The 24293-nt window shown below is 34.1% G+C and overlaps 2 protein-coding genes across 2 annotated transcripts; both read right to left on the bottom strand.

Moving 5' to 3' along the window:
• Positions 1-446: 446 nt before the first annotated feature.
• On the bottom strand, positions 447-2799 carry LOC131656204 (sugar transport protein 5-like). The gene is made up of 4 exons (XM_058925965.1): positions 2418-2799; positions 1996-2315; positions 1172-1798; positions 447-1095 (listed from the first exon to the last, which is right to left on the bottom strand). The coding sequence occupies exons 1-4, from the start codon at positions 2548-2550 to the stop codon at positions 655-657; spliced, it is 1521 nt and encodes a 506-aa protein (XP_058781948.1). The 5' UTR covers positions 2551-2799; the 3' UTR covers positions 447-654.
• Positions 2800-17907: 15108 nt separating this feature from the next.
• On the bottom strand, positions 17908-20858 carry LOC131656203 (uncharacterized). The gene is made up of 6 exons (XM_058925964.1): positions 20671-20858; positions 20388-20541; positions 20215-20288; positions 19039-19171; positions 18659-18931; positions 17908-18405 (listed from the first exon to the last, which is right to left on the bottom strand). The coding sequence occupies exons 2-6, from the start codon at positions 20505-20507 to the stop codon at positions 18139-18141; spliced, it is 867 nt and encodes a 288-aa protein (XP_058781947.1). The 5' UTR covers positions 20508-20541; positions 20671-20858; the 3' UTR covers positions 17908-18138.
• Positions 20859-24293: the final 3435 nt, after the last annotated feature.

The following is a 24293-nucleotide window of genomic DNA, read 5'->3' as shown; positions in this document are numbered from 1 at the left end:
TCTAGTTATGAGAAGTTGGATTATTTTTTGGTTCAGTGCGAGGAGAGGTCTTTGGGGTGGCAACATATTTGTTGAAAGCCATGGATGAAGCAAGAAGGAAGAACGGAGCAAGAAGAAGTAAAGAAAGAACGAAAGGTTGAAAAAAACGAGTACGACAAAATAGAGCGGAGATGGAGAGGATAGCGAAAGAAGAAGATAGGGCAAGGATGTGAGAGATTCCACGTAGGTGGAGAGAAGGGAGAAAGACGTGATAAGGATCACGTGAAGAAATCAGAGTAATCTACTCTACTGATACCATGTTGACAAATGTCAGGAAAGACATAAAGGAAAAAAAAAGTTGAATAAAATGTCAGAATATATTTTCCATTAAATCATAAAGGAAAACCTTTTGTCTTATATAGAATATACAAGTAAACCTAAATGGGCCTAAGGCAGACATAATGTAAATGGGCCAATAACTATATTATGATTTAACATACTCCAATGTTTCTTAAGGTATATATAAGTTACAAAAAGAATTTCATAAATTTGATGCAAAGCATATACACAGAAGATGAAATGACAGAACATTTGATGACTTGAATAGAGATATACTCTCATATCAAATAAACATTATTGTGGTAGATTTTTATACTAAATCTAACTGCAGAAAACTCAGTGCTGAATTGGGCTCTCATCATCTCCCTTAACAAAGTAGCGCCAATACCAGTGTTTACACCATAAAGCAGAAATTGAATCTATATGAAGTCCTTTGGTTTCAGGCAAGAAGAATGCAATGAAGAGGGTCATGACAATAATCCAAGCAGCATGGAACAAGAAAGCACCATACTTCATGAGACATAACATTGACAAGAATGTTTGAGATGTAACAAATATAGCTATGAATTGCATAGAAACAGTTATGCTTTGTCCAATTGTTCGGATTTTCATTGGAAATATTTCACTTGGAACTATCCATACGAGAGGACCCCATGACCAACCAAAACCTGCAGAGTAGCAACTAAATAGTACCAATAACAATGTCGCGTTGCCTTTCGATACGCCCCCCATACCGTGAAGACCGGTCGCCTCTGCCAGCACAACAGCTACCGCAATCTTCGTATTCATAGATAACACAAATTAGTAACATAATAAGATTACACGAAAGATTAGAAATTAGAATTAGGCTTACTTGACAAAAAAGCATTTGTATACCACCCACTAAGAACAAGAATCTTCGACCAACGCGATCAACAATGATAGAGAAGATAATGATTGAAGCAAAGTTAACTACTCCGAGTACAACGTGAGCATGCAAGGCTGCTTCTTGTCCGAAACCCGTGGACTGGAAAAGGTTAGGTGCGTAGAATGCGATCATGTTGATCCCGGTAAACTGATGAAAAAGAGGGAGAAGAGCTGCTATAACCAAGTGAGGTCGATATTGTCTCTCAAATATGGTGGCAAATGGCTCTTGCTTCATAGATTTTGCATCTACTGATCGTCTAACAAGTTCGTCTAACTCGAGTTGGATATCGTCTGAGCCTCTCACTTTGCACAAAGCTTTTCTGGCATGATCTATCTTCCCACGTTCCACCAAACTGGTTGGCGTGTCGGTTATAATGAAGGCGCCGATTGTGATCAATGCTGCTGGAACCACGGCTGAGCCAAGGGCAATTCGCCATCCATAAGGGTGTTGCGCCACGCCTGAGTTTACCATACTGGCACCCACAATGCCTATTTGTACGAAAAATTGAAAACTCGTGCCTAATGTGCCTCGCCATTTTGGTGGTGCGACTTCCGAAACGTACAATGGAGTAGCCTTAAATCATTTGCATCACTTCAATTATTCTTATATATTTGCGTAAAAGTTTTTCAAAATTGTTAATCAATTCTATCAAGAATCTGACACCGCACAGTCCAGATTCTTAAAATGAATTGATTAACAGGTTGTCAAAACTCGACGATTTCAAGATCAATGGTAATCAATCAAAAAAAATATTACTTGAAATGACTCACTTGATTAGTGAAGCCGACTCCAAATCCTAGAAATATGCGACCGAGTATGAGCATAGCAACATTTTGAGCACCTCCATTAACCGCACCACCCACAAGAAAGATGACACCACCCAACATGATGGTGTTTCTAAGGCCGATACACGCTGTGACCCGACTAGCGGTTAGAGAAGTTACTAACGCAGCTATATATAGAGACGACGTAAATAACGTTAACAACTGACTATCATACACACAATATGTGTCTTTTTCAGCGCTCGCAGCTTTTTTTAGAACTTCTGGAAAGAATTTTTGGAGAAATGGTACCATCGTAGTAACACCTCCTGAAAATTTCAATTGGTTAACTTATAAATATTAACAACATTTATGTTAATACATAAATATAAATAAATAAGTAAATGTTGTCAGATCGTACATGAACCAACCTGAAATTCCAATGTCATAGCCGAAAATGAGTCCACTAGATGCAGCAACAATGCAAGTGATGATAACTGAGAGTGTTATCTTGGCCTCGATGTCAGCGGCTGGATCTATAACCGTGAATCCCCCGCCAGCCATGTTTGAATCTTCTATGATGACGATCCCTTTCTCAGATTCTAAAGCATCAGTAATTATGTTGAGCACCTAGAAATATCATTTGTCAATGAAAAAAACTCACCTGTTTGCCTAAGATATACATCAACTTTTATCACATTCTTTGTTTTTATCTAACATCGTCGTCAAATGTGAAACACCTTACGATGGTTTGTTACTCAAGTCACTAATAAATGTTCCCAAATGCACAAAACTTCGTGAAACAAATTCCTGGTTCAGAGAAACAAAAAGAAAAAGAAGAGACAAAAAATTACTGGCAGAAGATTTCAAAGAAAAAGTTGCTATTTGGTCTTGTAACTTTTTCTATGATGGGTTGTTCAAAATTTTAGGAGGAGAGAAGAAAACAACATAGGTTGAAAATTGGTCTTGTGGTGATCCGATATATTTTGGTCAATCTCATGAGCTTTTTGACCACTCCTTGAACATACAAGAAAAGACTCTTTTTTTTTTCAAAAAAAAATTAAGATAAACTCTTTTTTTTTTCTTAAAGTTTGAGTTTTTTTTTTTCTATTAACTCATTAAAGAACATGTAATTTACACTTGACTTATATAACTTATGTTTATTTAAAATGTTACGTGTCTTTTTAGCTCCTGCAAAACCATGACCATTTAAGTTGAATCCTAAAACAGGTATTAAAGATAATACCGATGTGCTTTTACTATTTTGAGATATATGTATTAGGAGAAGCAGAAAATTCTTCATGAGATGCATGGTGTAACTCAATGTAAGTTAGGGGTACATGAACATGTAAGCATCATAGTGTAGATCATGCATAAGATAGCTAGCCATACAGTGCTATATATACTCATCTCACTCATGTTGTACAAGTTAACTCAATTGCACTTAGTGTAAAATGATGTTCTAAATGAAATTCTAATATGGTATCATTCGTCAACGATATCCCTTCCGCTTTTTCTAACTGTCTAACCATTTTCTGTTACGGTTTCATCTTCGTTGCAACTGTATCTTCTTCCTCCGCCATGGTTGAGTCATGGTATCAAGCTTCAAGAGAACAATAACTTGCTTTTGAATTAACATGTTGAGGGTGTGATTCTTACACAAAGAGTGCACTGTTGTAAAAGTTTGACCACCACTATAACTCGATCATCTCTTCTCGAAATAAGAACCATTGAACCTGCAAAATAATAAACTATTACATAAACTTGAGGCGTGTAAATACACTGTCCTTAAGGATTTATCCGCCTCATAAGCGCAAATCCCCCAGGATTCAACAGGTTCTTCTCAGATTCTTAATAAGACGCTGAGGCATCAGAACAACAAGAAATATTATTTGCAAGGAGATGTAAACCAGAAAACAAAGAAAAAAGGGAAGACAAAATATTTTTTACGATCTATTTTTCTGTCCCCTTCTTGTAAATGGTAAGGGGCTTTAAATAAGTAACAGAAAGTTGGAGTAATGAATTTGACTCATTCAAGTCAAACTTATTAAATTACTTGACCAATTTAAAATCATCATAAAATAAAATAAATAATAACAATTAATATTAAAAAAATATTTTCTTATATTTTTCAATTAAAGAGATGAGATAAAATTATTAAAAACTTTTGAAATATATTCAAAATTTACAACAATCCCCCACATATTTCAAAAGTTGAAAAGAAGAATAAAAAAAAATTCTGGCTTAACATCATGAATGTGATGCATCAAACTAGTGTAGCAAGCTATATGAACTAGTCCTAAAATGATAGTACTTAACATACTGTGAAGTTGGTGTAGCAAGCTATATGAACCAAAAACACTTTACGTATGTTAGAGGTATATCACCCACATCACACCCCCACAATTCTTGCTGTTAACGCTGTGGTGCGCTAATAGGCCATGCGCGTGCCTGGTTATTTTCTTGAGTGCTCTAGAGATTTCGCCAAGATCTCATACAAGCGGCCCCACTCGACAATCATATAGGTGATTTCATCAAGTGTATGCTGCAAATCATACACCTCCAATAAAGATATGAAATTCATTAAAAGCTACACAAGCTTATCCTCCCAATAATGCAGTGTCTAGCACTTTCTCAATTACACCATAGGAAAAAACGCAAGCAAAAATTAATCAAATAATTTTTGGTGCTAGCAGAACTTACAAGTGACTTGTTCTTACCCATATGAACCTTTTTCATGGGATCTCTAATCACAAAGGTTGGGTTCCCATCACTTATTAGTTTCAATTGGCTTAAGTCCAATTCTCTTTTGATGTGTCACAAATTTATTTCATCCTAGGGATTTGTCAGAGGATCGACTATGATCACTTTGATCTGACTTCATATAAATAGAGGATATTACTTCATTATTCAGTAGCTACTTTAAACACAAATGAGGAAGTCACAATTTTTCTTCCTTAAAATATTGACTAAGACGTCTCTAAGTCAATGAATTTCAAATATTACTCAAGTTTTAATATTACACTTGATCTCCATAATTATATTTATACAGGTCTGCTTATAAGACTTATAAGCGACATCGTTATTTCTCAATAAAATAAATATAAATCTATTTAAGATTTTACTATAAAGGTGTGTTTGAATGATTTTCTAGTAATAACACCCCCACAATGAGAAATAGTTTTACATTTAATTTTATTCTCATTTCAATCATATATTAACATCAATGTATTATTAACATATTGGATCATCCACACTATAATAAATATCACAACTCAAAATGTCTCATGTGATTAAAACTCACCATACAAATATTTTTCACCATACTCAATAAATAGTAAATAATTTTCCATTAATATGAAAAAATTTCTTACATTGAGAACAATATTATCTCAAATTTCTCAAGTTATTATACCTCATAAACTTCCCAAAATTATTTCTATAATAACAGTTACGTTTCTATTTTTTTTCTCATTCATATCGTATATAATCTCAAAACTACTTAATATATTATCAATAAAATAATTAAATAATATTTTATAAAAAATAAAATATCTAAAATCATATATATATATATATATATATATATATATATATATATATATAAATTAATTTCTTTTTATAATATAAATATTATATGCCCCCACATTAAAATATATTCTAAGCAAATTAAAAGTGGGCATATCAATATATTGTATAATCTCATAAAATTTCATCTATAACAAAATATCTCAAATTCTACACTTAACTCAAATGATTATTGAGAATAAATAATATATTAAAATCTATTTAATTAATGTCAATGAAATAATTGTTCATAAGTAAACCTACCATAAAACTTTACAAGAATAAGTATCTCATATCCATAAAATCACAAAGCAATAAACATTCGTCCATAATTTTATAGATGCACCGTTAATTCATAACAAATATCTATACCGTTTATATATTTTTTTAATTTTACACCACATTCATTTATTGATATCATAAATACAATTATTTATTTTATTTAACACCACAATTAAATTTCAATCAATATATATTATTGTATGTAATGATGATTCTAATCTTGTACCGTTTCTAATGGCATGAAACAACTCGAAGAAATATTCTATTTAATAATATTTAATAATATAATATTATAAAGTTAAGACACAAAATAATAATTTATGATAAATGTTTAAGAAAAAGGTATTGTTAATTCTAGCTACCAGTTATCGTACGGATAAATAAAATGAAAAATCACCACCAGTTATTAACAATTCATAAATATTATGTTTTCTTTCTTTCTCAATATAATACATGCATATACTAATAAATCATGATATGTCACCACAAAAAATAATTATATTGTATTTAGTTTCGATTAAGTAATTAAGCATGAAAATTTCTTTACCCACCTCCTATCCTTCTTGGTCACCTCTGACGAATTTACGAAAATACCCCTTGTTTCGGAAGTTTATTTCCGAAAACGTACTTTTATTGAAAAAAAATGTGTTTTCGGAAATGAATCTCCGAAAAGTTGAATGTTTTAATGAAAAATATTGATTTCGGAGATGCATCTCCGAAATAAGGTTAATTTTCAGAAAATTGGTGAATTCGGAAGTTCATCTCCGAATTCACCCCCCCTTGGAGGAATTCGGAAATGAACTTTCGAAATAAGGTCTGGACAGAAGAAAAATAACAAACAAGAACAATTCGCTTTATTTAATCGGATGAAGACTACATCGATCACATTACATAAGATTAAAGTTACATATTGTTAAACACGGGTAGGTGAGGATGAGTCAACATTTTGATAACGTCGGCCCCCGATCTTTGAAGTTTCGCGTCCAATTCGATCGGACCCTTCGAAGAAAATCGGTCGAACGTTGTCCATAAAACCGCTAAATCTTCGTCGTTTTTGATCTCAAAAGGTGTGAATTCAATGCCTCCCTCGTCGTTAAGCGATGGCGAACGGTACTCGAGCTTGACAACCTTTCGATTTTCGGGATATTGCAATAGCGTGTGGAGCGACGTTATCAACTCCGCAAACGGCGTGTCGCGCGAGAAGCGAAATTGGAACGGCATCGGGTAGCCGGTGGTGAAGTAGACGAATGCTAGGTGGGGGTATGTTTGTGTCATTTTGTGTTTTGTGGTGTGAAGATGATGAAGAAGAGTGTGTTGTATTTATAGACTTATTGGAGTAATAATGACCCAACAAACCTTATCTTGCACTCAATGGATGTTTCGGAAATGAACTTCCGAAAATTGAAGGCAGACTAGTATATTTCGGAAGTTCATTTCCGAATTATGCAGAAACAGACATAAATTTTGCATTTTGTTGATTGCTTAGTGTTTTGTGTATAGATTGCAAAAGGAATTCAAAATAGACATAAATTAGACAATGATGACATAAAACATACTTATATTATATATGTATTGAATCGGTCCGATTTTACATGATAAACAACAATACATACAAAAATGGTCATTACAAACAAAAAACGATCCGGAACAAACTAAAATTCACCGAACCAATCGGTGGATCCTAAGTCCAAAATAGGTACGTTCTTCGACCGCTCTCTATTTTGCTCGCGCTCTTAGCTCATCATTTCTTCAAACTCCGCCATTCTTGAAACGAATGGATTCGGCCAAGTCTCCGCCTCATTTGAACGATGTGTCGTCCATTGACAAGAAGTAGCCGGTATAGGACACCCCGGTTTCAAAAACACTTGGACGAAGTGCCGCGATCGTAGATACCCGATGTATATGATGCGGCTTGACGCGTCCAACGGCGGTCGACTATGAAGTGGAAAGAAAGTCTCACTTAGTCCAAACCTCGTCAAATCGACACACACCATATCATATGCACTTGCTATTAGATGACCCATATCGGGGAATGACATCCACTTCGAAACCGGAGCGATACCGGTAAGTGATGGAACAAGTGCATCATGAATTTTCGCAAACTTTTCTTGATTTTCATATAGTCGGCCGTAGATGTCCCGATACAAAGTCAACTCCGCAATGAGTTCCCGTCGGACTAAAGTGTGATTATTTTCCCCTTTACCAAGCAAACTCGCAACGGCCCGATATCCACAATTGCCTTCGCCTCCAACATCAACGATGTTATCGATATATTTGTGCATAAAGAGTGGCATCTCATCAATGTAGACAATCGGTGATTTTTTGATCGGCGGTGTGCGAGGTGGCTTCGAAATACGGGCTCCTTTGTTACCACTACACTTGGACTTCGGTGTCGGTGAATTCGGGAATGATGCATCAACATGTTCAAAGTAGGAAGGAGATCATTTTGTTGATGTGTCTTCTTGTGTAACTTTGGACTTTTTCGGTGCACCTTTCGTTTTAACCGGTTGAGATGGCGGTTTCAAATCGGTGGTCTCCGGAAATGCAATTTTTCGCAATTGTTCTTTTATGTGCATTTTCGTGGTGTCATCCGCTTTAGCAAACTTCTCCATTATCACATCCAACTCGTCGGAGATGGTGATTTTGGAGTCATTTTCTTTCGGCGGGTCAAAATCATCGAAACGAAGTTTCTTCCAATGGTCGGCTACCTCATCCATGCGTATTGGTGAATTCAACTTCTTCTTTTTTGAAAGTATACAAGCACATGGAAGGCCGTATGTATTTCTAATGGTACACCCACATAAAGAACTATCTGGCCCCGTGGTCTCCGACCGCTTCGCTTCATGAAACAAAAAATTCAAACCCGTTCGGGATATGTTGTAAATCAATTGGGAGAATAAAATTTGGCCCTTATACCGGTGTTCCATAGTCGTCTTGCTCCGACCGAACGATGTTTGAATTTCATTGTGTTGATTTTCAAGCATTTGGTTCACGGTGTCCCATCCCCGACACAAATCTCCCTTGCTATCACCCAACCACCTCTTGAAGACCGCATGTGCGGATTCAACTCGGTTAGTCGTGGTGAAACCAAGATGTCTAACTCGGTTTGTCCAAGCGCACACGACTTTTTCTCTTACTTTGTCAAGAATGGTGGATTCGACGTAATGACAAAAAGTCTTAATGGAACCACACAAAGACCTAAAGAGTACCAATTTCTTGGTATACACCTCTTCGGAGTATGCATCTAAACTTTCCCTCCATGCCGCCATTATCCTCTCAACCACAACACCGGCTTTGATAACTTTACCATTTTCATCCGGCCTATCTTTTGTCCCAACCGCGGATTTCAACTTACTTCTCACGTTGCAAGTTATGTGATACCGACAAAGAAACGCGGTCGATGTCGCGAAGACGGTATCAACCGCATTCATCAAAGCATTGTCCCGGTCGGTCACAATGACTTTTGGCATAACATTTTGATCAACCAACAAAGACTTGCATATTCCCAAAGCCCATGTAAAGTTTTCTTCTTTTTCACACTCCAAAAAAGCAAACCCGACCGAATAAGTCTTGTCCGTCGAGGTCACACCGACGATCTCTAGAAGAGGAAGCCTATACTTGTTTGTCTTGTACGTCGAATCCATGACAAGAACGGTTGGAAATGTGTTGAACAATTTGATACTTTCGGGATGAGTCCAAAAAATATCACGCACCGTAACTTTGTCCTCGGACGTTCGGAAGCTTGACACATATTTGTTATCGCCTAATAGTTTCAAAAGTTGTTGCATTTCCGACCAAGGGCCCATTTTCAAAACTTTGAGATTGTGTCGTTCATTGTAAACTTTCTTAATATTTGAAACGCTATCCGGTTTTGTACGCTTCAAATCGGCAAGTATGTTGCGAGGCGCCACTTTGACTATCGTTAAATCCGAAATCACATTCTTCTCTTCGTGGGACAAACGACATGCCATTGGATGTCCGTGTAACTTAGAATCCAAGGCATGATTATGAATTCCACAAATCACGGTTAAACGCCACAAATCATCAACCCCCCGAGTTGCCCGCAACTTAAACGGACACCCGCACTTTCTCGATCCCGTGTCTTCGTGTTTTAGCACCCGGTTTGATTGTGCATAACTCTCACCCCGTTCGAAATTCAAAACAACGAAAGCTTTCCGCCTACTATTTCCATTGTCGGACCTTAAAATTACAATTCCAAATCCAACTTTACTAGCTTCGTTCCGAACCCAATCAATCAAATGCTCACGACTACCGAAGCTTCGATCATTGGTAAATTGTTGCCGAACATCAACCGCATTGATCATAGCTCGATCGTCGATAACCGAATCGTTTTTAACGTTGACAACTTCCGGAACTACTGCGTCATCGTCTTGCACAATGTTGTCCGGATGCACCATACCTAACATATGCAAAAATTAGCAAAATTGGCCAAAACTATTTTTTTTTTAACTGCCAGGGCATATTTCGGAAGTTCATTTCCGAAATTTGTTAGGTAATATATTTCGGAAATGAACTTCCGAACCATCGCAGGTTTCAGCGGAAAATTCATCAATCAATGTAGTGAAATAGGGGATGAAATGGGAGATGTTTACCTCAAATTGAAGCTTTCTATGCTCCCTTTAACGTGATCAACAGTTTGAAACTTGATTTTGAGACGAAGAATGGATGGAGATTGATTGAGTTTTGGAGAGGGTTTGGAGAAGTTTTGGAGAAAAAAATGATCAAATAGTGAAGGAGGGAAAATTGTATATGCAGGAATATTTTCGGAAATGAACTTCCGAAATACTCACGGTTTTGAATTTTTTTGACTTCGGAAATGCATCTCCGAAAACACCACTTTTTTATTGTTTTCGGAGATTCATTTCCGAAAAGTATGAAAATTCAAAAAAAAAAATAACTTCGGAGATGCATCTCCGAAGCAGGGGTAATTTTGGGATTTCGCTGGGGGTGACCCCCATAGGAAGGTGGGTAAAGAAAAATTCATTAAGCATACATTATAAAATTAGATACAAACATGAGTTTTATCACCATATTTTTTTTCTTTATCATTTGATTAATATAATAATTAAATAACAATGACAAAAAGATATGTAAAGAAATGACGCTAAAATAATAGGTATAGACCTATAGTGTTCAACAACAAAATTAGGTGAATTAAGAAAGTCTATGGTCTACATTACAAAATCTCATTATATATTTATAATCTATGACATGTAAAAAATAAACATTATCTTCGCATAATAAATATTTTTTTTCACTCAGTTCATAAGCAGCAAAATAAAATTATTGAGGAAGAAAAACTTACTTGATTTTTACAGAGTCAAATATTAGAATAATCCATTATGTCATCATTCTTTTTTCACAAAAAACAAATGCTTGTCAAAAACTCCCGTCGTCATGACTTTTCTGCTACTAGCAAAAATAAATCCTTAAGATTATTGTAAAAATTTGACCACCACTATAACTCGATCATCTCTTCTCGAAATAAGAACCATTGAACCTGCAAAATAATAAACTATTACATAAACCTGAGGCGTGTAAATACACTGTCCTTAAGGATTTATCCGCCTCATAAGCGCAAATCCCCCAGGATTCAACAGGTTCTTCTCAGATTCTTAATAAGACTCTGAGGCATCAGAACAACAAGAAATATTCTTTGCCAGGAGATGTAAACCAGAAAACAAAGAAAAAAGGGAAGACAAAATATTTTTTACGTTCTATTTTTCTGTCCCCTTCTTGTAAATGGTAAGGGGCTTTAAATAAGAAACAGAAAGTTGGAGTAATGAATTTGACTCATTCAAGTCAAACTTATTAAATTACTTGACCAATTTAAAATCATCATAAAACAAAATAAATAATAACAATTAATATTAAAAAATATTTTCTTATATTTTTCAATTAAAGATAATATAAAATTATTTAAAACTTTTGAAATATATTCAAAATTTACAACATGCACAAGATTGTGGTGAATCCACAAGCTCCACCGCAATACAAATCTGAGCTTGATTGGTTTCAAGGTAAACTTTTAGATGAATATGAGACGTGGATACTGCAAGATCAAGCTATCTTCATTTGTTGTTTATCCACCATTTCTGAGTCGATGCTCCCTTGTGTGTTGTCGTGCAAGAATGCTTACCACACTATAAGAAAACAACATATTAGCGGGATGCAGGGGCGGTTCCAAGGCCCAGCGAGCTCGGGCACGCGCCCGGGCTCAACCCATATTTTCTTTGTACTCCCCCAACCTAATAGCCGATTTTTAAACAAAACTAGGGGCAAAATTAGTAAAAATAGGGTGTGAAAATTAAAACATATGAATAATCAATGGTGTAATGCTTTTGCCCAAGCTGTTTAAAATTTCTGGCTCCGCCACTGGCGGGGTGAGTTTGCCAGGTGTTAGTCACCTTGCAAATTAATGCACTTGCGTAGTGTATTTCACCTCGCAAATAAATAAATAAATAAATAAATGTTTTTCCATCTCGCAACAGACGGTGGGAAGTTTGAAATTTTTGAAAAGAAGGTTGCTAGGTGAAAAATACCCTGCAACTATGTTTAAAAAAAATTATGCCTGACATTTAATACTAGCAGAGTTTGAAATTTTTGAAAAGAAAGTTGTTAGGTAAACAACACCCCGCAAACGTTGATAGGTAAAAAAACACCTCGCAACTATGTTTTAAAAAATTGAGGGAAAATTATGTCTGACATTTACTGATGGCACAGTGTGACAGGTGGACGTTTGACTGACACATACATTACGAGGTGAAAATCACCTAGCAAGTCACAACGACTCTAAAAGTTGCGGGGTGTTTTACACCACGCAAATTTTCTTTAAATACCACCACTTCAATTTCTTTTCTCACATTTCATATTCAACAAATTTCACTCTTTCATTCTCTCATTCTCTCTTTCAATCTCTCAAAGCTTTCATTTTTAACACAAATCAACACTTATAAGACTCAAATTACTTGCTGGTTTCAAAGTTCTTTTAAGTTTTTTCATCAAATCCATTATTTAAGGTCCACATATGAATTAAATTGTTTGTTATTTTATATTGGGTTGTATGAACTTGTTTAAATTATGTATTTTTTATTGAAGTTTGTATCATGTAAGTAGTGATGGTTAAATTTGTGTACAATATTTTAGAAATTTTTTGATGAAATTTATATGAGCAATATATATATATATATATATATATATATATATATATATATATATATATATATATATATATATATATATATATATATATATATAAAACTTTGTCAGGTGAAACTCACTCAGCAATTTTCTGTCTATTCAAAATTTATCAAGTAAAATTCACCTCACAACCTTCTGTCCATTCTGCTTTGAACATCCTTCTCTGCTCTGCTCTGACACGCGTGCTCTGTTCTGCTCAACTCAGGGACAAGTGTTACGAGTTGAAATTCACCTGGAAAAGTTACGAAATGATAGTCACCTGGCTAATTTGTGAAGTGCTTTGCCCCTTGCAACAAGTTGCGACTAACGTTTTTGCAGGGTATTTGGTCAACCCCGCAATTATTGCGTTGCAGGGTGATTTTTGCTTTTGCGAGGTGAAATTCACCTGGCTAATTACAATTTTTTGTAATGAGAAGTATGTGATCGAATTTATAAATATTTTAATGCTCACATGAAAGCTCGTGTTCAACAAATTTGAGTTGAATTAAAATCAATCAAGAAAGGTAATTGTTTTGTCACTGAATTTGTGTTGTGTGCTAAGTCTACTGCTAACCCATTGTTGGTTGTGGGTGATGTTGTGTTTAAGCAAGATCAAGTTGATTCATTTCTTGATGGATTATTTGAGGAGTATAACACCTTTTTTATGCAAATGTATGGCATGGTTGAGCCGTCGTTCCTTTATTCATTTATGAAGTTGAGGCTATACTTTATGTCTCAGAGGCTTAACTTGACAAATTCAAGTAGGAACTTTCCATGACACCTGCTATTGTTAATATAATGCACGCAAATTATCATACAGTTGGTATGTGTGACAATTTGGCACATAATAGAGGTCGCAAACGTGTGTCTCGAGGTCGTGTACGTGGTAGAGAACGTTTCTCGTCTGGGACAAGACCTACATATCAGCTATGTGGCAAATATGGCCATACAATGATTGATTGTTGGAACAAGTTTGATGATTCGTTTACACCACACCAGTCTAAGGTACCTTAGGCTTCAGATGATACTCTAGACAAGCAGGCAGCCTCTACTTCAGACTCCCAAGCAATAACTCTGATTGCCTCTACTAGTGCATATTCTCTACCTAAGGAACTTGAGCATCAGGAGTGGTTCGCAAATTCAACTGCTTATCACCATTTAACTTTTAATCCTAATTTCTTGAATTCTAAGCAATCCTAAGTTGGTTCTAATCGAGTCAGTGTAGCTAATGGTGAAACCTCAGCAATTCGTGGAGTAGGCTCCTCATATATGTCTGCAAATTCATCTTCTTTTCTTAATTTAATTGATATTTTGCTAGTTCCTTGCATTATAAGAAACTTATTATCTGTTTCCAAACTTTGTAAAGACAATTGTGTATTATTTCAATTTAAAGCTAAAAATGGTGTATTATTTCTCAGGATTCTAAAGTCCCTCTCCTTTAAGGCTTACTTGATTCAAGTGGACTGTATTGCTTATTGGCTTTCTCCGACTGCTCCTAAAACCTTCAAGCATGTCTTCATCAAAGCAATCTAGTTAAATTTCCTCTAATACTTTTGTCAATTATATCCCTTGTGTTGTTGTTTCTGATGTACCTAAGCTGAATAAGTATTTCTTGTGGCATTATAGACTTGGGCATTCCCATTTATCAGCTGTAAAACTTGTTCTTAAGCATTGTAAAATTGATTCCTAATAAAGTTTCTCCTGAATGTAAGCCATGTTTCCTAGGCAAGTCACACAGATTACATGTATCTCTTTCTTTGAATACATACACTACCGCTTTTGATGTTGTTTATTTCGATTTGTAGGAACCTGCCCCACACATATCTAGCTTTGTCTTTTCATACTATATTACCTATGTGGATGCTCATACTAGATACACTTAGATCTATTTCTTGAAGCACAAGTCAAAGGCCATGCATGCTGTCAAAATTTTTCTCGAGTTTGTTCAGGTTTGGTTTCATTCCATAATCAAAGCAGTTCAATCTAATTATAAGGGAGAATTTAGGCCATTCACTAAGTTTTTGAAAGAGCTAGGCATAACTCATAGACTCACATGTCCAAACACTTCACATCAAAATGGATTTATGGAAAGGAAACATAAACATATTGTGGAAAAAAGCTTAATCCCTTTGCTCATGCTTATATCCCTCTTCACTTATGGGATCATAGTTTCTCCAAAGTTGTTCATGTTATTAATCGGATTCCCTCTGCAGAACATTCAAAATATCACTCACCTTATCATGTATTGTATAACAAATTATCCATCTTTGAGTCAATGAAGGTGTTTGAATGTGCTTGTTTCCCTCTCACCCGCCCCTATATCAAACATAAACTTGATTTCAGGAGTCAAGAGTGTGTAGATTTGGGTGTCTCATCTCAACATCGAGGTTATAAATATCTTATCAAATTTGGCAAGTTGTTTGACTCTAATGATGTTATTTTTCATGAAAACCCATTTCCCTTCAATATGTTAATCTCCAAGACACCTTCTCACCTATTGGGTTTGCTGAGTTTTTACCTTTCCCTCAAGTATCTCCATCTCACATACCTCATGATTGTCACAATTCTTGTGAGGATCAAATATCCTTACCTCAAGTATCATTACCAATTGTGCAAGATAACTTGTCACCTTTACTTGTTCTATAAAACAACTTTTCATTTGTTCCTATGGATATTACTCAGTCCTTGCATAGTCACTTACCTTCATCTGAGTCTATAATCTCGTCTACATGTCCTAGTACACATCAGTATAGTAGGTATATATCCTTTGAGGTCACTGGATCTTACATAGTCCAAACTCCTTCTTCAGAGTTTGTATAACCTTTAATTCAATCTTCCATTACTCCCTCCCTTCAACAATTCAATGCTCATCTTATGTTGGCTAGAGCTATGACTGGTCACTCCAAACCAATGGTGTTCTTATCTCATGTTGAACCTATTTTTGTAATGTAAGCTCTGGCTCATCCTGATTGGTTTCAAGCTATGCAGCTTGATGCATTATGACCAACCAAACCTGAACCTTAACAATTATACCTCCTAATAGAAAACCAGTGAGCTACAAGTTGGTGTTTAAAGTGAAAAAAACCCTTATGGTACCATTAACAAGTATAAAAGCCCGACTGGTTCCAAATGGTTACCATCAGCATTATGGTTTTGATTTTAATGAAACTTTTTCTCTTGTGGTGAAACCTACCACCATTGGAGTTGTGCTCACTTTAGCCTTGACTAATAACTAAGAGTTGCAACAAATAGACACCAATAATGCCTTCTTGAATGGCTTCTTATAAGAGGAAGTTTACATTATTCCACCTCCATGTTTCGAGCAGCAAGGGTTTGATCTTGTGTGTAAGCTACACAAAACCATTTATGCCCTCAAAGAGGCTCCTAGGGGCAGGTATGACAAACTAACTCAAGCTCTTATCCACTTTGGCTTTGCTCATAGTAAATGCAATCACTCTTTGTTCATTTATTCGCACCATGGAGTCACTATGTATGTGATGGTGTATGTTAATGATATTCTCATCATTGGATCCTCCTCTACACATATGGTGTGTGTATTTTCTTCGGTTAAACCTTATCTCATGGAGTTCGAAGAAACAATCGCTTATGGCTCACTTTAGCACTGAAGTGGAGTATCATGCACTTGCTCACACGACCTCAAGGCTTCTTTGGTTAGAATCTTTACTCAGAGAGCTGCTTGTATCATTTTATCCACCTACTCTTCTTTGTGATAACTTCACTGCAGTACTGTTGTTCCATAAGCACATTCTTCGTGCACGCACCAAATATATTGAGCTAAATATTCATTTTGTATGTGAATTACCAATCAATAATCAATCTGATCATTGTGCATTACCATTATGCCATCATTAATCACCATTCAAGCATATGTATGCCAACAACCAGTGGCGAAGCCAAGAATTTTAGGTAGCTTGGGCAAAAACATTACACCATTGATTATTTATCTATTTTAATTTTCACACCATATTTTTACTAATTTTGTCCATAATTTTGTTCCTGAGTTTGTCTAAAAATCGACAATTAAATTGGGAAGAGTACAAAGAAAATAGGGGTTGAGCCCGGGCGCCTGTCCGGGCTAGCTGGGCCTTGGCTCCGCCCCTGCCAACAACCACCATTTTCAAGTGCTATTATTAAAATTAGTATTGAATAAACAAATTATATATGTAATAGTTTAATTATATTACAAAGATTTTGAATTATGTCATGTTTATAATGAAATTTTATTTTTATGATTACAATTGATATTAATTTTTGAAAAATTAATTATTCAAGACTGAAATAGATTTTGATCTTTAAAAACTTTCAACATCAACATTGTAGGGTTAGAAATTCAGTCTCCTTTTATTTGAAAATGTTTTCAATTTTTATTTATAAAAATTTGTGTTAATTGTATTTATAATAACAAACTAATGAGCAATTATAAAAAGTGCAACATCACTAGTTAATATTTCATTTTCTCTATATCTTGCTAATTTTAGAAATCTCACATCCAAACTAGACCCCAAAAAGTCTCGTATCCTATTTTAAAACGTTTAAAGGTGTTCTCAACTCCACCCATCTAATAGCATGGCCATGATAAAACTAGATGCTGGTTACTAAAGCATTTCTAAAAAGTTTCTAGGGACATAGTGTGATAAACTCAATTACCAAACATTTCTATGATAAACAAACTTACAAACATTCATCAAATAGCTACATACTAGCATACTGACCTTGCCAAAATGACACATTTGTTTTACCCTTTCATCTATTTTACGTTTATATCAAAAGTCCTATCATATTTTTATCTTTATTAAAATTATGGTAAAATTGTGCTGGTTCAAAAGTTTCTTAGAAACCAGAAAAACTATGGAGTAACAAGTCCAAATAACTTCATTAAGCAAACATTGAAGAAAACATAGGATTATGAACAAACAACCAATTAGCAATGATCCTTTGGTCCAGATTTTAATCCAAGAACCAACAAGGAAAATTCCCCAAACCCAGAAATACAAGGTCAAATAATATTAATAACACATCCCCGCTAAAAATTAATTAAAACCAAAACAAAGACAGTATAGCAAATAAGTTAGACCTAACAAATTATACCAAGGCAATACTGCTCTCGCCACCAGGCGGCTTCCGCACGCCGCCTAGATAGTCTCTAGACTCCGCCTTCCCGTCAGCAAAGATGTTGCTGCCACTTATCTCTCGGAGTTTTGCCCCGCTCAATGATTTCTCAGCGGATAAAGGTGGAGCGTCGCCTTTAAATATGTTGTTTCCGGAGAGTTCTGCAAATTTCTGGTTAAGAATCTTCTTCGCTGTCTTTAGAACTGGTTCGCCTGGAGTAGCGCCTTCTTCTCCATCACCCTAACAAATGTGACAATAACATAAGACAGAGTATATTAATCCAAATACAAAAAAATTGACAAATGCCACGTAAAAGCATTACTTATATGCGTTATGCATGAACACAATTTATACTCGATGTTTCGCGATATATTTCATGATGCACAAAATGCATTATGTTTGCCTACAAGGGTGATTGATGGGAAGGGAGAGATCAAAATTTGAAAGTATTCACCCAAAACAATTCAGGTTAGCAACTTAGAATGGTGCATACATGGCTATCTCCGATGTCTATGCTCCCTTTCAACTCGAGTATGCGAGCTGTTACTGGGCGAGGTTTGATTTCAGGTGGTGGAGCAAATATGTCCTGACCGCTAAGCTCCTTGAACTTTGCATCAGAAAGCTGTTTGTTCAGCTTATTGTCTTCGCTTTCCATAGTTCCACTGAGCTCACGCTGCTTGGCAACCTCAGGCAACGAGGCAGGCTTTTTTGGCGAAACACTCTCTTCCTCACCAAAAGAGATATGACTGATTCCCGCCATAGCTTGCTTCAATTTTCAAAAACAAAAATTAAAATGCAAGCAGAAATTCTTTGTGAAACTGTGATTAATACAACAAAGTAAAAGTATCTGTTAATTTAATTAAAACACAATACCTGATACATGCGAATTCCAGTTTTATTTGCAGAAGGGTTTGCACTGCCATCCTCGGTTTCATCGTCTTCTCCATTGGCTACAAATATTCCACTACCAGTAATTTCCTTCATCTTGTACTCCGAACAAGGCTTTCTAGAAAACATACAGCCAGACAAATTCAGATAGCACACAATACAAAAGACATAAGCAAAATTAATCTAGAGTTACAAGTTCAGTCCTATTGGATGTAAAAATTGAGCTTGAATTCATCTCACATTAGTCTACAAACACACATTAGAGAAGGAAATGAAGTAGAAAAAGCAAATGAAACTGAAAACCCCAAGCATATTTGGATTTGTGGTGTGTTTGATAGGGAAAAACTATACTTCAGTAGAACTACAAACAAATCACACTACCAACATAATTTTGTCAAACTCGCCATCAATCCAAACAAGCACAACAGTAGATATTATACAAAAGGAAAGGTAGAATAATATCATTTACATTGATTCATTCACTACAAGCTTCAAAATTTTGATGGGATGGAGAAAAAAAATACTAACATAGTGTCATAAACTGCATGTCCTCAAATCTACAAAAACATATAATTGATACTAATAAACATCATGAACTGAATTTTCATATTACCATTTATAACCAGCCAAATATTGTAAATGGTAATTCCCTACTCTGACGAAAAAACATCATCAAATTAGGGATAGGAATAGGTCAAACCCGGCCTCCAGAGGCCTATATCCTGAGTTATTTAAATATCGTGTCCTACCTATAAAAAACCTATAATAGGTCTTAGGTCAGGCTCGGTCATGCCTAGTCTCATTCCTAGCCGAATGACTGAGCTAATCTGAAATAAGATTCAAACCATAGATCCCTTATTTGGAATTCAAAATTTAACCCTTTCAAATAGTAACAAACTTCCTATTAAAGCGTGGGATACCAGAAGCCACATACACTAGAGAGCAGAGATAATAATCAATTCAAATTACCATTGACAAAATATAACCCAAAAAAAAAAAACAGCGCATAATAATTGATAATTTGCATACCAAAGACATAAACAAACTCTGAAACAATGAAAATAACACAGACTGTGACACATATATTATTTATTTTAAAAAAGAGAAACTCTAAAACTTTCAAAAATTTTAAATTTGAATTACCAAAAATTCAGATCTCACCTTTTGTTCAAGCTCTCAACCTCTTCATCAGTAACCTGACCTCCAAACACCACCTTGCTGATCCCATCCGACGGCTAAAATTCACCAATCCACCAATTTCCAATTACAAACCCAACCAAAAAAGCCTCAATCAAAAAAATAAAAAATCATATCTGCTTAACCGTTTCAACTACCTGGTGAGAGCGAGAAGCAGAAGAAGCCGGAGCTGGCGAATCCGCAATCGGAGTCTCCGACCAAGTAAGCAGATCTGCAGTTGAAGTATGCGGCTTCCTCACCGGAGTGTTCCTCTCCATTTCGCTAACCTCACACAACCGTCACAGAAATTCCCTAACAACCAAACCAAAACACATTACTACTCTTCAAAATCGCAACAAGACTAATAAAGAAATACAGTATAACGTGTACGAGGTTGTTACGTTAAAATCTTGAGAAGAGAAATGACGAAAATGACCTCACCTTCCGATCTTGCAGACTCTCTTGAGTTAGTTCAACGGTAAAGAAGAAGATAGTGCGTTTTTTTTAAAGAGATGGTTGAGTGGAGTGTGGAGAGAGTAAAGAAAGAAAGAGTGGTAGAATAGAAGAATAAGAATAGAACAAGTAGAAGCTACTCTTCTTCTGTTTCAAAACAAAGCAATATCAAATCACAATAGTAACTATAGTCTCTCACATCTCTATATATAAGTTAATTAATTAATATCTCAGTTTTTTTTTTTGTTTAATTTGATTTATTTTAATTAATTAATTAATTAATTAAAGCGTTTGGTTCCCTCTTTAAATTTTTTGATTTTGATTTTTGAATCTTAAAAACCGCTCCAGTAAAATTAGTATACGTATTACTTTTTGGTTGTTTCAAGTTTGGACGGTAAAGCATGTGCGCCGCATGTACCGCCACATGTCGGTTGTTATGAGAGGAGTATTACTGTTATTACTTTCTTGCCCTTGACTCAAATGTCAATTCTTACCTTTTTTGTTTTTTGTTTTGTTTTTTCCTCTCCTTTAATCTTCCCTTTTTTGGATGATGATAATTACATAACTATTTTTTTATTCTCTTGATTTTTGTCAAAGAATAATTGGATAAGCCAACTAACTGAGATTAAAAGGTGGTAAAGATTTTAAAAGACCTAATTCAACGGATAAACATTAAACTTTATTTCTTTTCTTTTATTTTTTTTATTATTTGAATTAGAATATGTAAGTAATACTCCATCTCATTTGTATTTGGAATTTTTAAATGTTTTTTCACTTAAGTTTTAATTTATTAAAAAATAGTTATATCATTAATTTTTAGTAAAAATAAGTGAGAATATAAACATAATTATTTGAATTTAAAATGATTAGTTTTGTTCATCACCTAAGATCAAATTTATAATTTAGCCTATGGATAGTGAATGAATTTAAAATAGATAATTTATAAATTAATAGTATATATTCAGCTCGATCTCAAATCTATACTAGTATAATTGTAGATATTTGTTAATTTTGAATATTTCACAGCTTTATTATTTAAAAAATTGTATTTTACTAAACTGAAGAGGGTGGATGTTATATATAAATTATTATTAATTTTAATTTTTAAATAGTGTGAGATTTAAAAATAGATTGAATTACTAGAAAATAATCGATTTAATTTGCAGTGTAATATGTAAAATTTATGATGAATCTTTCTTATAAACATGCAATGTAATAAAATATAAGTATTCATATTTCTAATTCAAATTGTTTTACTTCAATTTCATTGCACTCAAAACAAATAATAATATATTTTTTTTTAATAATTTGTCACTTATGTGTATTATTAATTTTAAGTGTAAAGTTGTGAGTGCAATCAAAATTATTTAAATTTTAAATAGATTAATTAATCACGAATAAAACTAAAATACGAGACTAAAACACTAATTAAGTTAAATTATATATTTTTAATTTTTAATTTTTTCAATTAAAACAATGGTAGATAAATAAAGAAAAATAATAAATTTAAAATTTTAAACTACAAACTACATGAATTAATTTATATAAAAAACCTTTAAACTAGTGACACTTGAGATTGTGAAGGCATTAAACATGTCTTTTTTAAATATATAAATTAGTGGTTAGTTATAAGTTTAAAATATAATCTTGTCAAACTAAATCTTACCAATAACCCTTCCATCTTAATCGAACTTTACCAACCGGAACCACAAAGCTTATAATAATTAAATAAAAATCACAGTGGTTGTGCACTTTGGTTTATAAAGTATATTTTATAAATGATGATCCTCCCTATGTAAAAGTTCCAACTGTAATGTACTAATGATACTAATTACAAACTAATAAACCTTTTCTAAAACATAACAGATACTCATGACATGTTCTTGTTGGCAATGGCAAAACTGATGAAACTATTACTTAATGGGTTGTAGGAACAAAGTATACATTCGTTGATCAGATATCTCGTGACATTCATGTGCAAAAAGTCAAGACTTGCCAACTAATTTGCTGACTTTATACTAAAATTTTATTATTCTTGGCATCAAATAAATGCATTGGATTCAATTCAATCAAGTGATGCTTTTCCCAGATTTGCGAGATTGAACTAGAATTTTCTATTCTCTATTCTCTCTATTCTTTTCCATTGAAACCATTCGTGGGACACAAGCAAAAACCATCAAAAAGTTTCACGTGTGAAATGGGCATCTTTCTTTCATCACTCATCATTGTCTTTCATTATCATCTGCTTCGTGTTCCAAGAAATTAAACTTCACTCTTCACATGTACCCAACAAGTTTGGCTTTTTCACACACTTTTCTTCCTTTGCCAAAGATTTCAATCGCGAGGGTATTTTTGTCTTAAATCAGGACATTGTGGGAATGCAACGGTATTTTCAAACACGACAATAATTATCCGTTACAAAAAAGCGAATCCTACCGGTTGTATACGTGGTTGTTAATTAAGGGATATTCAAATTTTAAAATTCATTTGATGCTCAATTACAAAACTAACCTTCCGTAGTAGTTTGTGTTATGATCACTCTTAGGATACTTCTAGAAACTGTTCGATTATTAATATACAGATTTTATTACAAAATATTAACTATTTTTTTAATACGTTCAGGTTTCTTAATAAAAAACCGTTTGGGATTCTTAACGATATAAAAAAAATTGTTGTACACTTGATTAGTAGAACTATGTTATCCATATACCATATTTTACATTTATATCTAACTTATCACAAGCTAATGTTAATAGTGATCGTGAATAGTTATATGGTCAGATATGATCAGTGCATGAATAGTGGTAACATAAAATTGATTAATTGAGTGTAAAAAGTTGGTTAATATAGTTTATTGTTTGGTTAATAAAACGTCCAAATATTAAAAATGATTTTTTAGTAGTGAAATAAAATTGGTTAGTAAAGTATACAATGTTGGTTAATGAAGAGATGAAGTTGGTTAATAAGCGCCCAAATATTACAAATAATTTTAGTTGTAAAATAAAGTTGGTTAACGAAGTCTAAAATCGTCTTTGAGGGCGTGCAAGACGGACTACCGCATAGGGCCTCATAAAATACTTATAATGGTTAAACTATGGTCATATATGGCCTCTATTTGTTTTTCCATAATTAAACTAAGACCAATCTACACAGGGCCTCTGAAAAAATTGAGACGGCCTTTGTAAAATGTTAGTTAATGTAATGATGAAGTTGGTTAATAAGCACTCATATATTAAAAATAATTTTTAGTAGTAAAGTAAAGTTGGTTAATGAAGTATAAAATATTGGTGAATGAAGTGATGAAGTTGGTTACTCACACAATTTTTATACCAGTCTTATTTAATCCAAAAAAAATTGATTTTTTTTAAATTATTATTTTTTTAATAAAACACTGTTCACCGTAATGGTGAACAGTAAATACGGTGTAGCGTATAATTTGGGTGTAAGAATATCATTTTTCATATTAGTAATATACAATGTTTCATATGTTTAAATATTTTTTAATTTAATAGAGGAGATATTCACGAAGTTTAGATATGTTGCCCATCTATTTTTTACTGACCATTGTTTTTTATTTTGCAGGGCTAATTTATCAGAGGTTTCACATCTTA

Source organism: Vicia villosa, linkage group LG3 (assembly GCF_029867415.1).
Source record: "Vicia villosa cultivar HV-30 ecotype Madison, WI linkage group LG3, Vvil1.0, whole genome shotgun sequence".
NCBI classification, from domain to species: Eukaryota; Viridiplantae; Streptophyta; class Magnoliopsida; order Fabales; family Fabaceae; genus Vicia; species Vicia villosa.
This window is presented reverse-complemented; position numbering and strand designations above follow the sequence as displayed.